This window comes from Asparagus officinalis, chromosome 7 (assembly GCF_001876935.1).
Source record: "Asparagus officinalis chromosome 7, Aspof.V1, whole genome shotgun sequence".
Lineage (NCBI taxonomy): Eukaryota > Viridiplantae > Streptophyta > Magnoliopsida > Asparagales > Asparagaceae > Asparagus > Asparagus officinalis.
In genome coordinates this window covers 7,704,658-7,724,287 of record NC_033800.1, presented here as the reverse complement: position 1 = coordinate 7,724,287, position 19,630 = coordinate 7,704,658, and the positions used below count along the sequence as shown (strand labels likewise).

Genomic DNA, 19,630 nt, shown 5'->3' with positions numbered 1-19,630 from the left:
AGGTACAATTTCACTAAATTGGCGAAAGTTTGTTGTAAAATGTTGAATAATTTGCATCGTTAGATGAAATTTATGGTTTTGGGTTTGGGTATTTTACTTTAGGTGCCACAAGAGTACGTGGGTGAAAATGATTTTACCGAGGGGGGAAGACGTAAACGATGGTCGGAAGTTTGGAAAGATTTTACCGAGGAGAAGAAACCAGATGGGTCGACTGGGGCTAGATGTAAGCATTGCTTGCTTTTGTTATCGGCTAGTAGTAATTCAGGGACTAGTCATTTAAATCGTCACATTAAGCTACATTGTCCAACAAATCGATATAGAGATGCTAGACCTAAAGCAATGCTTCATCCTTCTGCTACCTTGAAACAATATGGTGATTATTCGAAGGAGTTTAAATTGGATCAGGATGTCAGTCGTAGAAATCTTGCGAAGTTGGTGATTAGTGCCGGATTGCCATTTGACATTGTGGAGCAACCCGAATTCTTTAATTTTGTTAAAAGCCTTCAGCCTTCTTTTCAGTTTGTTGGGAAGGAAATAGTTAGAAGGGATTGTGTTATTCTGTATGAAGAAGAGAGGAATAAGATTCACAATATGTTGAAGAATTTAAATTCTCGTGTCAGTTTCACTTTTGATATGTGGGTATCAGAGCAAGATGTTGGATATATGGCCCTCTATGCACAATTTATTGATTGTGATTTTGTCTTAAGGAAAAAAATACTCAATTTCAGAAGAATTGCCTATCCTCATGCAAGTAATGATGAAATTGCAAAGTGCATTGGTGAATGGGAGTTGGATGAGAAAGTTTTTGCACTTGTGCTTGATGATTCTACAACTAATGATATCTTGGTGACAAGGTTAAAAGAGAACTTGGGCGGAAAGTTGCTAGCTAGTGGAAATTACTTGCATATAATAAGTTGTGCAAACTTCTTAAATAGCGTGGTAGAAGATGGACTGAAAGTGTTGCATCTTGCTGTTGAACACATTCGAAATATTGTTAAACATGTGATCAGCACTCCGTCGTGTATGCAAGCGTTCAATGAATGTGCACAACAGTTTCGAATTGATACTGACAAGGGTTTGTTTCTAGATGTTTCCACAGAGTGGAATACTACATATGATTTGCTTGAAAGTGCACTGTACTATAAGGAAGCACTTATTAGATATGCTCTAATATTTCATCATTGTACTGATGCTCCTACACATGATGACTGGGAGAAGACTGAGGCCATAATGAAGTTTTTAAAACCTTTCGTTAATGCAATTAACGTGCTTTCAAGGGCTAACTTTCCCACTGCAAATTTGTACTTTAGAGAAATTTGGACTATTCGACAGCTTTTGCAAGACGAAATCTTTAACTGTGATGAAGTGGTAAGGAACTTGACATTGGAAATGCAAACAAAATTTAAGAAGTATTGGAATGAATGCAACATGATTCTAGCAATTGCGTCTATTTTAGATCCCCGGTTCAAGTTTCTATTTGTTCAATATTGCTATGAAAGTGCATTTGATGAAGAGCATGCAAAGGTAAAGGTCAAAGAAATTCGGGATTGCCTTTACAAGCTTTACAATGATTATGAGAAGGCATTAAAAGTAGTGGAACAGTCTATGCCCAGTGAAAGCAGCAGACAAGTAGTGAGTGCACTCAGTGAAAGCCCAAGTACACTTACGGGTAAGAGAAAGCTTGAGTCAGAATTTGCAACGTACTTGTCCCAAAATCTCCTGAAAAGGGCAAAAAGGAATGAAATGGATGCTTACTTGGAGGATGATGTACTTCCTACTATGGACGATGAAGACTTCAGTATTTTGATTTGGTGGGAGAAGAGTGCAGATGTGTATCCCGTTTTATCAATGATGGCTCGAGATATCTTAGCTATTCCAGTTTCTAGTGTCACTTCTAAGTCAGCTTTTAGGGCATGGCGGAAACTTATAGATCAGTATAGCAAATTTGTAGATTCATCTATGGTAGAGACCTTGATATGCTCACAGGAATGGTTGCATGCTGATTACCACCCTGGTAAAGTTGTTTTGTTAATTCAAAGTTTGGTTTTATTTGCTTATAAATTGAGGGGTTTTGTTATCTTAGATCCTCAAGTCTTTGTTAATTTTGTATTAGACCCCAATCTTCATATTTCTAAATTAGACCCCAAAATCCATTATGTTATTTTAAAGAAGACTCCCGAATCTATTAAGTTGTCTTAAATAAGACCCTCAACTCTATTAAGGTGTTTTAAGTAAGACCCTCATTTCAAAGGGGTCTACCTTAGAAATATGAAGATTTGAGGATCTAATATAGAATTAACAAAGATTTAGGGGTAATAATGAGAAAACCCCTAGATATTAAATGGGTGATTATTTTTTAGCAGATGTATGTCCAGACTTCCATGCTTCCAGTGTTGTAGATGAAGAGCTGTTTGATAGTTGCTTACCTGAATGAAGACCGGAAGAGGTATTGTTAATTAGTTGTCTTAAAATTATCATGCAAATGTCGTGACATGCATCCCCCTCCCACCCCCCACATAGGTGTGACGATGATGAACAAGAATGTATAATGATTGAGGAAGTCCATGATTTTGAAGTCGTTGCGATTGTATCTTTCATCTTCATCACAGTGTAGAATTCCATTGCATTGAGGACTAGGGGCTCAATGGATCCATCTACAGGTGACATCGTTATTTTCAAAAGATTATTGACTGCTTCTGGATACAACGTGACACATTGAGGTTCGCTATCTTTACATTTCTCTGACCTCCAATATCCATCTGATACTTTCTGATATCATCTGCTGAGCCAGAATCACTTCGCTCCAGAAATCACACGCAGAAATTTCTGATTTGGTTTGAAGCCTGAATATTGGCAATCGAGTTGGATGGATTTGATAAAAAGGGGAAGAGATGTTTCATAATTCGGGAATCCATAAAAATTGCAACTATTGTAACCATCGCCTGTTTTTTTCCGTATCCAGCAATCATAAGTAATCTGTTTGAATTGTTTTTGAGATGTGCCAAGAAATTGTTCTGTATCTTCTTTTGCTTCAAAGTAGGTCTTTTTATTCAGAAGTCATGCCCTGAGCCTATTTTTTTGTTCAAAGTGGTACCTTCAACATGAGAGAATCAAATTTGCGTGGTGTCTAATTATAATGAGAAAATGCCTTCAACATCAACAGGTTCTCATTCCCATAGTCTATATTAATCCAATTGTACAACGTATAATATCCTCGTGTATTATCCTTTTTCCTATTTTAGCAGTTGTAGTTAAAAGTGTGGTTTCTCCACTACTTTTTAGCAGTGAAGAGGATCCAATCTCTTTTCCGATAAAATTTGGGTGAAACAAATGGATAGCTAATAAGTACCTGTTCACATCATCCTGTTAAGTTTGTTGGGGTCAACTATCAGCTGACAGATGATTAATAGAATTTGAAGAGAGCTCTTGAGTATATCTTCACTTATTTGTTCCAAATGTCAAAAGTATCTCAGAGGAGGTTTAACTCGTTGGTATTAGGGGTGCATTTGTGACGTAGTGCGGAAGTAATAGCCTCGGAATCCATCAAGGAAAATCTTCGAATTCATGAAGAGCTTCGAATCCACGAAGTAAATATTGAAGAAAAACGAAATTTTATTAATCAAAAGTTATGCCTCTTACAAGACTCTTCTTAAATAGAAAGAGAAACAAGACTCTTACAAGGACTCTAATTCCTACAAAGACTCTTAACTTACCAAAATTGGTAAAGAATTCCTAAAACATTAAAACTCCTAAAAAGACTCATTATGATTAGGAAAGTCCACCGGTCAAATCTGAGATCAAATCGGATTTATTTCCTAAACAAAACAGACTCCTAAAATATTACTAAAAATAGTAAAAAACGGATAAAAATACAAATATCTCTTAAACCGTAAGGAATTTGGCGAAACTGAGAACGCAAAGTGAACCCGAAGGGGTAGGTTTGGATGGCTCCGTCTCGTCGAGATAGTCGATTTTCATATATAATTCGTCCAATTCCGACATACGGTTTGAAAGTTACGACCGTTTCTTCGAAACAAGTTATTTTCTTCGACCAGGTCCGTCTTTTGGGCTTGCGACTGTCCCACTTTGACATAAATGTGTCTGCTGTGTGTTCTACATCAGTCCCCCCTGCTTGAAAAGAGCTCGACCCCGACCTTACACTTGCATGAATAGCTGTTTCTTCTGGTGGGTAATACTCAAACAAATCTGCAACATTGAAACTAGGAGAAATACCCAAATCTGTAGGAAGGTCAACCACATAAGCATTGTCGCTAATCTTCTTCAGTATTTTGCATGGACCATACTTCTTATTCTTCAGCTTGTTGTAGGTGCCCACGGAAAAACGTTCTTTTTGCAGAAACACCATCACCATGTCTCCCTCTTCAAACACCTTCTTCCTCCTGTAGGCGTCAAAAAATGCTTACAGACATCCAAATACCACTCAAGGCAAAGAAAAGACGATAAACGCCACTCTCTTAATCAGAAGGGGATCATTCAAAGGAAGCGAAACAACATGGAAGAACAATGTACACACCAACAGGCAGTACATGGTGCCGCGGCTAAGGCGAGGCAGGACGTGGTGTCGCGGCTAAGGCGCGGCAGCCCATGGTGCCGTGGCTAAGGCGCGGCAGCCTAGGGTGCCGCGGCTTAGGCGCTGCAAAGCCTATGGTGCCGCGGCTATTACAAGGGGTGCTGCGGCGGTTACAAGACAGTTGTATGATGATTTTTTGAAGCCCACGTGGCAGCATATCAGAAATAGAACGTGTGCTGACGTGTACAAGCAGTTAAACCACGAAAAAAGTGGTTAAGGGTCGTGGGAGAACGGTTTCAAGCACGATGAAACATGCTGGTAACCGCCTCTTTGGCCGTGGCAGTCCACACTGCCGCGCCAATAGCCGCGGCAGTGTCGACTGCAGCGGCCAAAGAACAGTCACCCGGTCGGTTATTTCGCCCCCGATTCAACTGTTGTGCACTCCTACCCCTATAAATACCTCCCTAGACACGAAATAAAGAGGAGAGAGCAGATTGGAACAGAAAAGGCTTGAGCTTTTAGTGATTTTGAGGAAGAGAGAGAGAGTCTTCATTCTTCGTAAACACTTTCAAGAAGCTTTTGGCGATTCCCAAAGATCTAAGCTCTGACTTGATCTTTGGAAGAGTGAACATCTTACATCGATAAGATATTTGCTTAAAGATTCTTACTTCGATAAACGAAGGAAGAATTTCCAAAACCTTCACGATTCAATCAGAATCTGTGAATTGGTGGTCCACGAGTCAAAGCACTCCCGGCACAGGCAAAGTCTCACAAAACAAGAATCGATAAACGATTTTTGTGTTATTTTATCAAGAGTTGTAATTTTCATTTTTGTTGTGTAAAAGACGTCTTATAAAAAGACTATCTCTTTCGAATTTGTTGTAATCGATCAAAGATATAATGAATTCCACAACGAGACCAACTTTTGACGAAAACAAACTGGCGACCACAGTGGGAGCCAACGGTCTCGCTGCCGAGACCATCGTGTCGCAGCCGATCAAGATACTGGTTGAGTCCATGGTTGAATATGAATTCGACCAAGCAAAGTTTGAGGAATATCTGTCATCCTCATCCTCAAAGTCTTTCTCGCCTCACAAATGTAGGAAGATTTCATCTTCTAAGAAGGTTTTCAAGTTTTCGACTCCGTCGAACACTACAGATGAAGACTCTTGCTTGATTGTCGCTGAGGATTCTACTCGCAACCTCTCTGCTCATAATGACTCTTCTCCAATTAAGGAGTCATTCGATCGAAGTTCGCCAACTCTGACGAAGAGGGCTCGTCAGAGGCGACGCCAACACCGCGCTCGTCAATTGGCTAAGGCCTTGGAACAAACCGATGGAGTTCGTTACTACGCGGACTTAGAGTCAAGGAGGCATCGAGTGGTTCAGTTGTCTCAACGACCAATCACTCATATCTCTGCTAAATTAACGACGGATGAATGGACCTTCGTCAAAAGGGCGCGCTCGACCCTCAAAGAACGTATACAAAAGCGACGTGCGAACGTTGCTCATGCCCGTGCTCTCTTACAACAAAGACGAGAAAGAAACAAGGAGATGGTGGCCAAAGAACCACCAAAACTTTGCAAAGTTTGGATTCCAAAGTCTGGAGTTGTGCAAAATCAGCATTCGGAGCCCGTTAAGACTCCACACCCGCAAGGGGGTGGTTCTAAACGTGTGACTCCTGAAATAACCTTGGATCGCTCAAAGGCAACAATAATTTGTCCTGAGAATGCCAACAAGGTTTTACACCCCCAGAAGAAGACGTGTTCGCCAAAAGACATCGTTATGCCTGGGAGGTCATACCAACAGACGATAGGATTTTCCGGCAATCATACCGATGAATCGTACTATCAAGCTGTGGGTTTGAATAGATTTCGAAAGAGAATTATTCAAGAAATAAACTCTCATTGTTCCTGTGCGCGACTTATAAGAGCAGCATTGCCGGAATGTGACTACTCCAAACGAGAAGCCATCCTGCAAAGAGTCTCAATGTTCCAGAGGCTTTTCACCGAAATGTCGAAGCCTAAGCCGAGACATTTTCGCAAGAGAAGATCAACTGTCCAAAAGGACGAATTTCCTGAAGTCACTATCAACATGGTTGATAAAAGAAAGTCTAAGCAGCATTCAGGTGACTCAAATCCTGACTTTTCCCCGAGAGAAAAAGTCAATCCAAGAATTACTCAACGGATGTCTCGACTCCAATTAAGAGCCATCAGACGCAGGGATTACAAGAGAATGCATGAAGGAATATCCTCGGAGGATGAACTTTCAGACACTTGTTCAGCCATCGCTTCGGATGATACAGTATCCAGCACAGGGCAAACCAGAGAAGTACTCACAATCACCTCTGATCAATTCGTTCAAATACTTCAAGAAGCTCTAGCCAAGCAGCGTGAAGAAATTAGAGCTGAGATGAAGACAGAGATGGAGTTAGCTATCCAACAAATGAGAGAATTGCTAACTCAACGCCCTCAACCTCCTGATTCCAGTCAGCGAGCTGAATCCAGCCGCCACACTCAGAAAGTTATAGATGATAGCGATCCAGAAGTGGATAGTCAGCGAGCTGAATCCAGCCGCCACACTCAGAAAGTTATAGATGATAGCGATCCAGAAGTGGATGAAATCATTATGGCTGATACACCTCCCAATGATAAAAACACTGGGGGTGGTTCAACGGATCCTCCCAACAACAATATTGGGGGTGGTTCAATTTCACCTTTTAATAACACTGTGGGTGGCCCAATTATTTCTGCTCAACATCACTCAAAGAGAGATGAAGATGAGGACAAGAAAATGCAAGACCTTGAACATAAAATCAATGCTTTGATGTCCGCTCAGGAAGTGAAGAAGACGGGTATTCCGTGTCCCTATCCAAGAGAATGGGATTCAATACCGTACCCGACAAAATTCAATCTGATCAACTTCACACCGTTTGATGGGAAGAGCTCGCCTATTCAGCACTTGATTTATTTCAAATCTCATTTGGGCATGATCTCTGGAAACGAGGCTTTAATGGTCCGGTCATTCGTTGGCACCCTTCGTGGGCCCGTCTTCGATTGGTACCGACGTCTTAAGCCAGGGAGCATCAATTTCTAGTGTCACGCCCCGCATCCCAAAATACCGGGAATCGGAACGCGAACAAGCCCGCGACGTATTAGATTGAGAAGAAATATACACTATTATTTTTTTTTCTTTTCTTTTCTTCTCAACCTAATACGCTAAGCGTCTGGAAACAATACAATGCAAAGGCACAGGTCCCCGATCACAGTAGCGAGAATATAATAAACAACACAGACAGAAAATATATATATCACAACTGAAATATCATCCGAGACACAAAGTTTGGGTCAAACATGCCCTTATTACAAAGCAGTCCAACTAAAATAGGAAAATACATAGTCCGACAAAATAAGAAGGAAGTACTGCAAAATAACTAAGTCCATCGAAAGACTAAAGGGTAAGGTACTACATAAGTAATCTAGTGTCCATCAGTGATTACGTAACAGAAAAGGCTAAGCTTCCGTCTGTTCTTCTGTTCCACCTGGAAGACACTCCGGCTGGGCATACTCCTGCTCTAATGCATCATCATACTGGACCTGTCCGTCCTCTAAATCTGACGTACACCAGAGAAAACAGGTGTACGTCAGCGCACATAACGTACGGCAAGATCCCACAAGGAAAGTAGAAACGGTCGAACGACCAATGCAAGAACAATAATAATAATAATAGTAATAATCTAAATGAAATCCACCACCAAAATATAATAATCAGAAGAATCAAAAATCGATCGGGTAACGAGGTCCTGCAGCTAGCAATCAAACTAATCATCCAAGTAACGAGGTCATACTACTAGCCATTGTATAACAGGTCACTGGTCACATCTCACACAGAGTCAACGCTCCTGTCATCGGATAACTGGCTGTTCACAAATCCCCTACGCGCATCCAATACCGCTACACGAATCGGTCAGAGGACTACACGCAATCCGATTTCGGCCTGGTCCGAACTCAAGCAGAACTCGGGTGACTACACAAATTCACTGACTAAAGTGACTACACGAATTCACTTTAGCCCAACAAACCAACCCCAGTGACTACACGAATTCACTGGTGCGAGCCTGGAAGATACATCAACAGTCTTATCCGATCACATGAACACTAACTTCCCCATCCCAACTCTCTTGTTTTTCTAAGCTAACTTATACACAGGTTTCTAAGTCTTAAACCGGACACACTAGGCCACACTAGTCATGGTTTTCTAACGGTTCTCAAGCATAACAAAGAGTAATAAACACAACTAATCATATACAGCAAGATCATAACATATCACATAATTAAAATTAAGAAACATAAATTATGAAAAATTCATAATAATCCCTTTTCTAAAATAACTCTTTTAAAAGATATTTATAAATGTTCTAAATAATTCCTTTTATAAAAATAAATCCTAAAAAAATATTTATAAATGTTCTAAATAATTTCTTTTATAAAACTTTCTTAAATTACTGAAATTATTCTAAATTGATACTTATAAATTCTTTTAAATTATAATTATTCTAAAATAATTCTTTTGTCAAATAAATTCTATTGTTTTATTATAATTACTCTAAAATGATTTTTCACCAAAATAATTTATTATAATTATTTTAAAATGATTATTTTATCAAATAAATCCTAAAAAATCATAAACTAATCTAAAATAATTTTATCTTATTTTATCTTTACAGTATCTATTATCAAAATATTATTTTTAGTATCATTCGTCACATAAATCCGTACAGGTCATCACAATATATGTATTACAATGTGAATGGTCATACATTATTGTCCACAGTCCGTTTCGTTCACGACAGTTCTATACGTTATGGTTCTCAGTCCAATATGTTCACGACAGTTCCGTATTTGTAACGAATAATTATTCGGGTAACGAGTTCGTATGCAAAATAAATTTGTGATCAATCTAAAATTATACTGAGCAAGAATAGGGATCTTGCCTCGGGCTAATTAATTCAGAGCCGACTTCGACGGCGGGTCTGAGGCTGACGGGGCGGAGTTTCTGGACGTGGAAGGCTGCTGTGCGGGGCGTTGTGGCGGTATGTAACGAGCAGCGGGGTGGTTGCTGGCTGGGCGGCGCTGGTGGCAGCTCGACGGAGCGCTTAGGGGAGGCGGAGCTCGCTGGTCTTCGTCGGAGGAGGGGAGGATAACCGGGGAGAGCTCTGGGAGAGAGGGGAGAGACGAGGGGGTGGCTGGTGGGTACTGGAGGCGGCGGATCAGAGGCCAGAACGGCGGCCAGAGGCGGGCTCGGCGAGGTGGTCGCGGAGCCTAGGGCTGGAGGCGGGTGCTGGCGGTGGAGGTCTGGGCCGCGGGGGCAGAAGGCGGGTGCTGCCCAAGGGGGAGGCGCGAGGTGAGCAGGGCGCGAGGTGAGCGGGCGAGGGCTGGCGGAGCCCGTGGTGGCGGCAAACGGAGGAGGAGAGGTGCGGCGAGGTTGGTGTGGTCGCGGCTTAGGCTGCGACGGCTGGCTGCGGGATGGGCCGGAGCGGGGGCGGTGCTAGGGCAGAACGCGGTTCGAGGCAGGAGCGGCGGAAAGGGCGCGGCGGCGGTCGGAGCAGACGAGAGAGAGGAGAGAGGAGGAGAGAGAGAGAGAGAGAGACCGAGAGAGATGAGAGAGAGAAGTTGCTGTAGCGAAGAGAGAGGGGGCTGGCGTGGGGTTTAAATAAGGGAAAAAATGACATAAAAAATGAAAAAAATAAAAATAAATTATAGATTGCGGTGGGCGCAGTGCAGCCGTTTTTTGAAAAGAAGAGGAAGAGAGAACGGGTTGTTGGGGTTTGACGCGGGAAACAACAGCTTGGAGTATTTTCAAATAGTTTAGATATTTAAACGAAAATAATTAAAATAAATAATTTCGGGTACTTAAAAATTAAACTAATTACATAATAATTATCTACAAATAAAAACGTACATTTTGAGCTAATACAACAGTTGATATGAAACTGTCGAAAATATACTCGTATTGTACAATTAAACGGAAATAATTAATAATAAAAATATATTTACTTACATTTAAAATCAAATAATTATGTGACAATTATCTACACGATAAAACGTACCAGTTATGCTAATACGACAGCTGATACGTAATAATACAATAATTTACACAAATAATACGTAATTAATAATTCAATATAATACAAGAATTAATACGTAATAGTAATAATAATACGACGTATTATTTAAAATAATAAGTAATAGTATCAGTAACACAACGGATAAATCCCAGAAATTTTCATTGCACTAAATTAATTTATAAATATAAAAACCATTTAAATAAATATAAAACTTAGACTTTAAATCATAGAAAATTCTAGAAAATCGAGAAAAATACAAATACTCTTTTAAAAATCATAATTAAATATTTTAAAATACCGAAAATTTATTTTAACTAGTATTAAAATTTTACAATCATTACATTCTACCCCCCTTAAAACAAATTCCGTCCTCGGAATTAAAATAATAGTGATGTATAAAGAACCCAAGGACAGGGATCTGGAAAGAGATACTCACTCAACACATATAGAGAATGGTTCAAAATAACTGCATATTCATAAGCAGGGAGAAAGTAGGACAAGAACAATACAGGGTAAAGTACAAGATGTAACAACTAAGATTCAGGAAACATATGAGGGTATCGTTGTCTCATTTCAGACTCAGTCTCCCAAGTCGACTCGCCAGGAGAATCTGGGTGCCACATCATACGAACGAGCGTGACGGTCTTGTTCCGGAGAGTCTTCTCTCTTCGGTCTAAAATCGCCACAGGCTGCTTCTCGTGTGTCAAATCAGGTTGCACCTCAATCTCCGAGAAATCTACGATATGACTCGGATCTCCGACATATCTCCGCAGCTGAGAAATGTGGAATACGTCATGCACTCCAGCCAATGCGGGTGGTAATGCAAGTCGATACGCCACTTCTCCAACTCTCTCTAATACGTCGAAAGGTCCCACATATCGTGGACTCAACTTCCCACGCCTTCCAAAGCGAATGTTACCTCGGTTGGGGGAAATCTTTAGGAATACATGGTCTCCTGGCTGAAACTCCAAATGTCGACGCTTCGCATCCGCCCAATGCTTGAATCGGTCCTGCGCTATGCGAAGTCGTTCTCGGATGATTCTGACGGCATCAACTGACTTGTCAATCAACTCCGGCCCAAAAATCTCTCGTTCACCAATATCGTCCCAACTTAAAGGAGAGCGACACTTCCTCCCATATAATGCTGCGAAAGGAGCCATTCCAATACTAGCCTGGAAGCTATTGTTGTATGAAAACTCCACCAAATGCAAGTGATCTTCCCATGACCCGTGAAAGTCAAGCATACATGCTCTAAGCATATCCTCCAAAATCTGAATGGTCCTTTTCGATTGCCCATCGGTCTGAGGATGATAAGTGTAGGCTGTCTAAAAATCACAATAGATAGCTTATCCCCCATCAAAACACCGATGATGGAAGTTATAATCTGACGACTTCCAGAAGACTACAATTTGAGGACTTTCACGTAGAAGGTTACAATCTGACGACCTTCACAACAACTAATGAAAGCCCCAATTCAACAGCCTTCACAATCAACATCGGGAGTTACAATCTGACGACTCTCATATTTACAAGAAGCCAAGACGAAGATCACAAGAGGACGATCTGTGCAAAGTTCTAGCAAAAGAGACTACAAATTGACGGTCTCTTCATATTAGAATGCAGATATCTCTCAAACCGTGAGGAATTTGGCAAAACGGAGAAAGCGAACCGAAGCCTTCGGCTGGGTTCGGATGGCCCCGTCTCGTCGAGATAGCCGATTTTCATATATAATTCGTCTAATTCCGACTTACGGTTTGAAAGTTATGACCTGTTCTTCGCAGCAAATTATGTTCTGAGGTCCGTCTGCAAGACTGGACTTCATCAGAACATTGGACTTAGCCTGAAGCCCGCCAAGCCCGCCTAAGGTTCGCCTCTGCATTACAGAGTCAAAGCGCACATGCTCAACTCTGCGTTTTCAACATCTAAACGCAGAGTTAATCGCTAAAACAGCACAACTGTGCGTTTTCAGCCTAAAACAGGCTTAACTCTGCGTTTTCCAGCAGACATCTAACTCTGTGACGCAGAGTTAAAGCTCAAACAAACGCACAGTTCGAGCCCAGAACGCTGTTTTCAGCGTTTAACTCGTTCAAGCACGATTTGAACGGTTCCAGAACCGTTTTCTCCCCAAGATTTTAGGGGATCACTACCCTATCATGGAGAGATTTATGGGGAGCAGTTAGACCCCATTAAACCCTCATTAAGGAGATATTTAAGGGGGCGGTTATACCCTTAACCCCCTATAAATACCTCAAAACTCAACTGAGTTCGGATCCTCTTTTTTTTTGGAGGGGGGAGCTGACTTTTTGGGGATCCTTGATCGAGCATCTTGCCGCGTTCTGCAGCAACAAGGAGTTTTGGAGACCAGCAACAGGAGCTTCTTCCTTGGCTTATTAACCGAACTTTCGGTTCAAATCAACTCTTTTTCAAGAGTTCAAACTCGTTCAGAGTTATCAACTCGATCAGAGTTCAAAACTTGCTCTGCAAGTTCTTCTAAAACTCGTTCAGAGTTATCAACTCGATCAGAGTTCGAAACTTGCTCTGCAAGTTTTCCTAAAACTCGTTCAGAGTTATCAACTCATTAAAATTCGTTCAGAGTTATCAACTCGTCAAGAGTTATCTTCAAACTTGCCACGCAAGTTCTCCACAGCGTCAAATCGTGAGGAGAAGACATCGTTCCAGTGAATCAAGACGTTCGGATCGTCAACGAGAAGCAAACTCGACGCGAGCATTCGAGGGAGGCATCTCATCGCCACCGTGAAGAACCCAGAATTAAACAAAGGGGAGAATCAAATTTATTCTCCTCTCTTTTATAATCGGAATCCAAATTGTAATTGATTTTGAGAGGAATACAAGTCAAATTTTTCTTTCATTGTCTTTTTACTGTAAATTTCCAACAAACAATAAGCTGTGCTGAAACTGAGATTGGTCCAATCGGGTATCACGATCTGAAACGATGCATACTGGAACTCCGTGCAATCGTACGATCTCCTCCATGTATCTCTGAGCAAGATGCTCCGTCGACTGTCCTACTCGGAATGGAATAAAGTGAGCCGATTTGGTTAATCGATCTACGATCACCCAAATAGCATCATTCTGTCTAGTACTCCGAGGTAAGCCAGTAACGAAGTCCATGGTAACATGTTGCCACTTCCATTCTGGAATAGGCAATGGCTGCAAAAGGCCTGCGATGCGCTGATGCTCTGCCTTCACCTGCTGACATACAAGGCACTTCGCCACACTACGAGCCACATCTCTCTTCATACCACGCCACCAAAAGTTTAGTTTCAGATCCTTGTACATCTTCGTACCTCCAGGGTGAATAGAGTACGGTGAGCTGTGAGCTTCTCGTAATATAATAATTCTTCTCGAACATCTCCTTCTGGTACGCAGATACGACTCCCAAATCGTAAGGATCCGTCCTCATGAAAAACAAATTCTGGCCGAAGACCAGTCGATGCTAACTTTCTGCACTTCTGAAGAAATGAGTCACCTGATTGAGCATCCTTGATTCGCTCGACCAATGTCGATTGAATTTGAAGATTCATCAAGGAAGCGGTGACTTTTGGAAGTATAACTTCTATACTCATATCTCTCACAGCTGTGAGGGTCATGATTGCTGGCAAACGGCTCAAAGTATCTGGTACTACATTGACCTTGCCAGGGTGGTACTGAAGGTCAATGTCGTAATCTGCCATTAGCTCTAACCATCTGCGTTGTCTCATGTTGAGCTCCTTCTGAGTAAAAATGTACTTCAAGCTCTTGTGATCCGTAAACACTTTCACTTGCTCTCCCAACAAATAATGTCTCCAAAGCTTAAGAGCAAAAATCACAGCTGCCAACTCCAGGTCATGGGTAGGGTAATTCTGCTCATGCTTCTTCAACTGACGAGAAGCATACGCTACCACATGACCATCTTACTGAAGCACGCATCCCAATCCTCTTCCTGATGCGTCGCAAAACACCTCAAAGTTCCCGCTCTTATTCGGTATTGTCAAGACAGGGGCCGAAATCAATCGAGACTTTAACTCCTCAAACGCCTGCTCACAAGCGTCAGACCAGACGAATTTAATATCCTTCCTCATAAGACGCATCATCGGTTCTGCAATCTTTGAGAAATCCTTGATGAAACGTCGATAATATCCAGCTAATCCCAGGAAGCTCTTAATGTCGGACACCGACTTAGGGGTAGGCCAATCTTTCACTACAGATACCTTCTCCGGATCCACTGATATGCCGTCTCCTGACACCACGTGTCCCAGAAACGCTATACGATCTAGCCAAAACTGACACTTACTATACTTGGCGAATAGTCGATGCTCTCTCAAGGTCTTCAGTACGTACCGCAAGTGCTCTGCATGCTCCGCTTCATTCTTAGAGTACACCAGGATATCATCGATAAAGACTTCTACAAACTTGTCCAACACATCATAGAATACCAGATTCATCAGGTTCATAAATGTCGCTGGCGCATTAGTCACACCAAACGGCATCACTAAGAACTCATAATGTCCATATCTTATCCGGAACGCAGTCTTGGGAACATCAGAGTCCTTGACTTTCACCTGGTGATATCCACTCCGCAGATCCAGCTTAGAAAATACTCTCGATCCTCCCAATTGGTCAAAGATATCATCGATACGGGGAAGAGGATACTTATTCTTCACTGTCACAGCATTCAACTCCCGGTAGTCGATGCACATCCGCTTGGATCCATCCTTCTTTCCCACAAGCAACACAGGTGCTCCCCAGGCCGATACACTGGGTCGTATCAAGCCTCTCTGCAAAAGATTATCCAACTGAGTCCGAAGCTCGGCCAACTCAGCTGGAGGCATACGATAAGGAGTCTTGGAGATCGGAGCAGTTCCAGGCTTTAATTCTATGGAAAACTCAATTGCTCGATCCGGTGGTAACCCATAAATATCGTCGGGAAATACATCTTCAAATTCCCGAACTACAATTGGCTTCTCGGGTTCCACCTGCATGGCAGCAAACGTCGCCTTCTTCGGTCTAGCTCTGTACTCTACCGGTCCAGCCGATGTACTACCACTGAGGAATTCAAACCTCGGGTGATCCGGTATCTCGAATACTACGCTCCGACGATGACAATCAATGGTGGCAAAGAACGATCCCAACCAATCCATTCCAAATAATGCATCGAAACTCGGCAGATCAATCATCAGGAAATCTGCAAAGAGCTCTCTCCCGCTGATGACTACAAGGCATGATTCATAACCACTGGACGCTACTAAAACACCACTGCCAGTATTGATATTCCAGCCTGTGGGCAGAGGAGTTATAGGAAGAGAGTGGGCGGTCGCAAATCGACGAGATAAGAAACAATGGGAAGCCCCAGAATCAAAGAGTGATAAAGCCGGAACGGAGGAAACAAGGACCTTGCCTATTTCAGGAGAAGGTAATTACGACTAAGCTTAGTACTCATAACAATTCCTATCATGCTTTCATCAGGTAAGGCTAGATAAGGAAAAATTCATATGCAAGTAACTAAGAATGAATAGTTCTTACCAGTGATAACTTGATCGTTCGCCTCCGCTTCCACAGCTGACATCATGAATGTTTGACGTGGAGGTTGCTGCCTGTGTGCTTCCTGATAAAGCTGCTGTTGTGGAGGGAGAGGTCCAGTTCGAGGGTAGGATCTGTGCTGGGGCTGTGCTGCTGGTGCAGGTCGAGGTGGAGCTGGAGGAGCTGCTCGAACTGGAGGTGGGGGCAAACGAGCCTGCTGTTTCTGAGGACAATCTCGACTCATATGGTTGGGGGACCCACAGCTGAAGCATAGATGAAGACGCCTGGGGCAATCCTGCTGAGTATGACCAGGGTAGCTACAATAGGAACACCTCACCGAAGGCTGGCCGCGAGTCTGCACTCCCGGGCGCTGATAAGGGTGACTCTGATGAAATGGCTCTGCGGGTTTAGGTTGCTGCTGTCTCGGAGGGAGACGCTCGACACTTCGGGTCGGAGCTGTTGGTGTCCTACTCTGAATCAAGTGTGAATCTTCTGGTTCCTTCTGCACGCTCTCAATCTCACGTGCTGCATCCAATACGGCGTCGTGAGTCGTGAGAGCCCTACCAGCCAAAGCCAATCTGATATACTTGTCCAGACCTTTCTGGAACTGGTGCCTCCTGATAGTGGGGTCTGTGACCAAGTGTGGAGCATATCGGCTCAAGGAAGAAAATTCAGCCTCATACTCGTCGACTGATCGACCCCCTTGCTTGAGCTCGACAAATTTACGCAGGAGCTCATCTCGGCCGATTGAGGAAAATACTTCCTATTGAAGCGATCCGTGAACGTCTCCCACAGAATCGGCCTCTCTAGGTGTGTCTTCTCAGCAGCCCACCAGATTCGAGCTGTATCTGTGAGCTGGACATCCATAAGGTCTACCCACTCTGTAGGAGCAATGCGGGTCACCGTAAGGATAGTCTCAGTAACTTTCAGGAACTCTTCTGCTGCTAGAGATCCTTCGGCACCGGAGAAAGAAGGAGGTCGCATATACCGAAACTCCCTAACACCAGGTTCTGTACGAGGGGGAGGCTGGTGAGGCTCCCGCTGCAAGTTCCCAGCCAAATGCTGCTGATTCGTCGCCAGTCCCTGAATCATTGCCAAAAGTTGGCGCGGGTCCACTTCGGGAGGCGGAACATCACTACTGGACGGATTACCATTGCTACGTGTACCCACCATGGTTCTGAAGGGAAGGCAACAAGGATCAAAATTATTGCAGGAAAAATCAAGTCAAGATCAAAATCGAAATTGGGTAAGGTAGGGACGGAAACAAGATTGGTCAAGATACTAGGATAAGGGCTAAGTATAGTCTTACGGATGAAATATGATATGCGTCTAAATTATTCATTATATTCTCACTGGTAGGAAATCGGGATCGTGACCGGGACCTTGACCTGCATGGGCCACCACCAAAACCTGTCACGCCTCGCTTCCCAAAATACCGGGAATCGGAACGCGAACAAGCCCGCGACGTATTAGATTGAGAAGAAATATACACTATTATTTTTTTTTTCTTTTCTTTTCTTCTCAACCTAATACGCTAAGCGTCTGGAAACAATACAATGCAAAGGCACAGGTCCCCGATCACAGTAGCGAGAATATAATAAACAACACAGACAGAAAATATATATATCACAACTGAAATAATATACATATCACAACTGAAATATCATCCGAGACACAAAGTTTGGGTCAAACATGCCCTTATTACAAAACAGTCCAACTAAAATAGGAAAATATATACTTCGACAAAATAAGAAGGAAGTACTGCAAAATAACTAAGTCCATCGAAAGACTAAAGGGTAAGGTACTACATAAGTAATCTAGTGTTCATCAGTGATTACGTAAAAGAAAAGGCTAAGCTTCCGTCTGTTCTTCTGTTCCACCTGGAAGACACTCCGGCTGGGCATACTCCTGCTCTAATGCATCATCATACTGGACCTGTCCGTCCTCTAAATCTGACGTACACCAGAGAAAACAGGTGTACGTCAGCGCACATAACGTACGGCAAGATCCCACAAGGAAAGTAGAAACGGTCGAACAACCAATGCAAGAACAATAATAATAATAATAGTAATAATCTAAATGAAATCCACCACCATAATATAATAATCAGAAGAATCATAAATCGATCGGGTAACGAGGTCCTGCAGCTAGCAATCAAACTAATCATCCAAGTAACGAGGTCATACTACTAGCCATTTGTAGGTGTAAATTTTGATCTCCCGAAAACAGGGAACTTCGTTTGTATTAATACAGAGTCAACGCTCCTGTCATCGGATAACTGGCTGTTCACAAATCCCCTACGCGCATCCAATACCGCTACACGAATCGGTCAGAGGACTACACGCAATCCGATTTCGGCCTGGTCCGAACTCAAGCAGAACTCGGGTGACTACACAAATTCACTGACTAAAGTGACTACACGAATTCACTTTAGCCCAACAAACCAACCCCAGTGACTACACGAATTCACTGGTGCGAGCCTGGAAGATACATCAACAGTCTTATCCGATCACATGAACACTAACTTCCCCATCCCAACTCTCTTGTTTTTCTAAGCTAACTTATACACAGGTTTCTAAGTCTTAAACCGGACACACTAGGCCACACTAGTCATGGTTTTCTAACGGTTCTCAAGCATAACAAAGAGTAATAAACACAACTAATCATATACAGCAAGATCATAACATATCACATAATTAAAATTAAGAAACATAAATTATGAAAAATTCATAATAATCCCTTTTCTAAAATAACTCTTTTAAAAGATATTTATAAATGTTCTAAATAATTCCTTTTATAAAAATAAATCCTAAAAAAATATTTATAAATGTTCTAAATAATTTCTTTTATAAAACTTTCTTAAATTACTGAAATTATTCTAAATTGATACTTATAAATTCTTTTAAATTATAATTATTCTAAAATAATTCTTTTGTCAAATAAATTCTATTGTTTTATTATAATTACTCTAAAATGATTTTTCACCAAAATAATTTATTATAATTATTTTAAAATGATTATTTTATCAAATAAATCCTAAAAAATCATAAACTAATCTAAAATAATTTTATCTTATTTTATCTTTACAGTATCTATTATCAAAATATTATTTTTAGTATCATTCGTCAAATAAATCCGTGCAAGTCATCACAGTATATGTATTACAATATGAATGGTCATACGTTATTGTCCACAGTCCGTTACGTCCATGACAGTTCTATACGTTATAGTTCTCAGTCCAATATGTTCACGACAGTTCCGTATTTGTAACAAATAATTATTCGGGTAACGAGTTCGTATGCGTAATAAATCTGTAATCAATCTAAAATTATACTGAGCAAGAATAGGGATCTTGCCTCGGGGTTTTTGTCGAACGATTCGACTTCGACGGCGGGTCTGAGGCTGACGGGGCGGAGTTGCTGGACGTGGAAGGCTGCTGTCGGGCTGGCGCA

General features: G+C 41.9%; 1 protein-coding gene across 1 annotated transcript; it reads left to right on the top strand.

Annotated features, from left to right (window-relative positions):
* LOC109848888 (zinc finger BED domain-containing protein RICESLEEPER 1-like) lies at positions 48 to 3,071 on the top strand. The gene is made up of 3 exons (XM_020418606.1): positions 48 to 2,014; positions 2,364 to 2,446; positions 2,521 to 3,071. The coding sequence occupies exons 1-2, from the start codon at positions 340 to 342 to the stop codon at positions 2,432 to 2,434; spliced, it is 1,746 nt and encodes a 581-aa protein (XP_020274195.1). The 5' UTR covers positions 48 to 339; the 3' UTR covers positions 2,435 to 2,446; positions 2,521 to 3,071.

Bases quoted from the DNA above. Each gene is read 5' to 3' on its own strand.
- LOC109848888 (XM_020418606.1), top strand. From the start codon at position 340: ATGCTTCATCCTTCTGCTACCTTGAAACAATATGGTGATTATTCGAAG. The intron at 2,015-2,363 runs GTAAAGTTGTTT...ATTTTTTAGCAG, and splicing joins GCATGCTGATTACCACCCTG to ATGTATGTCCAGACTTCCAT.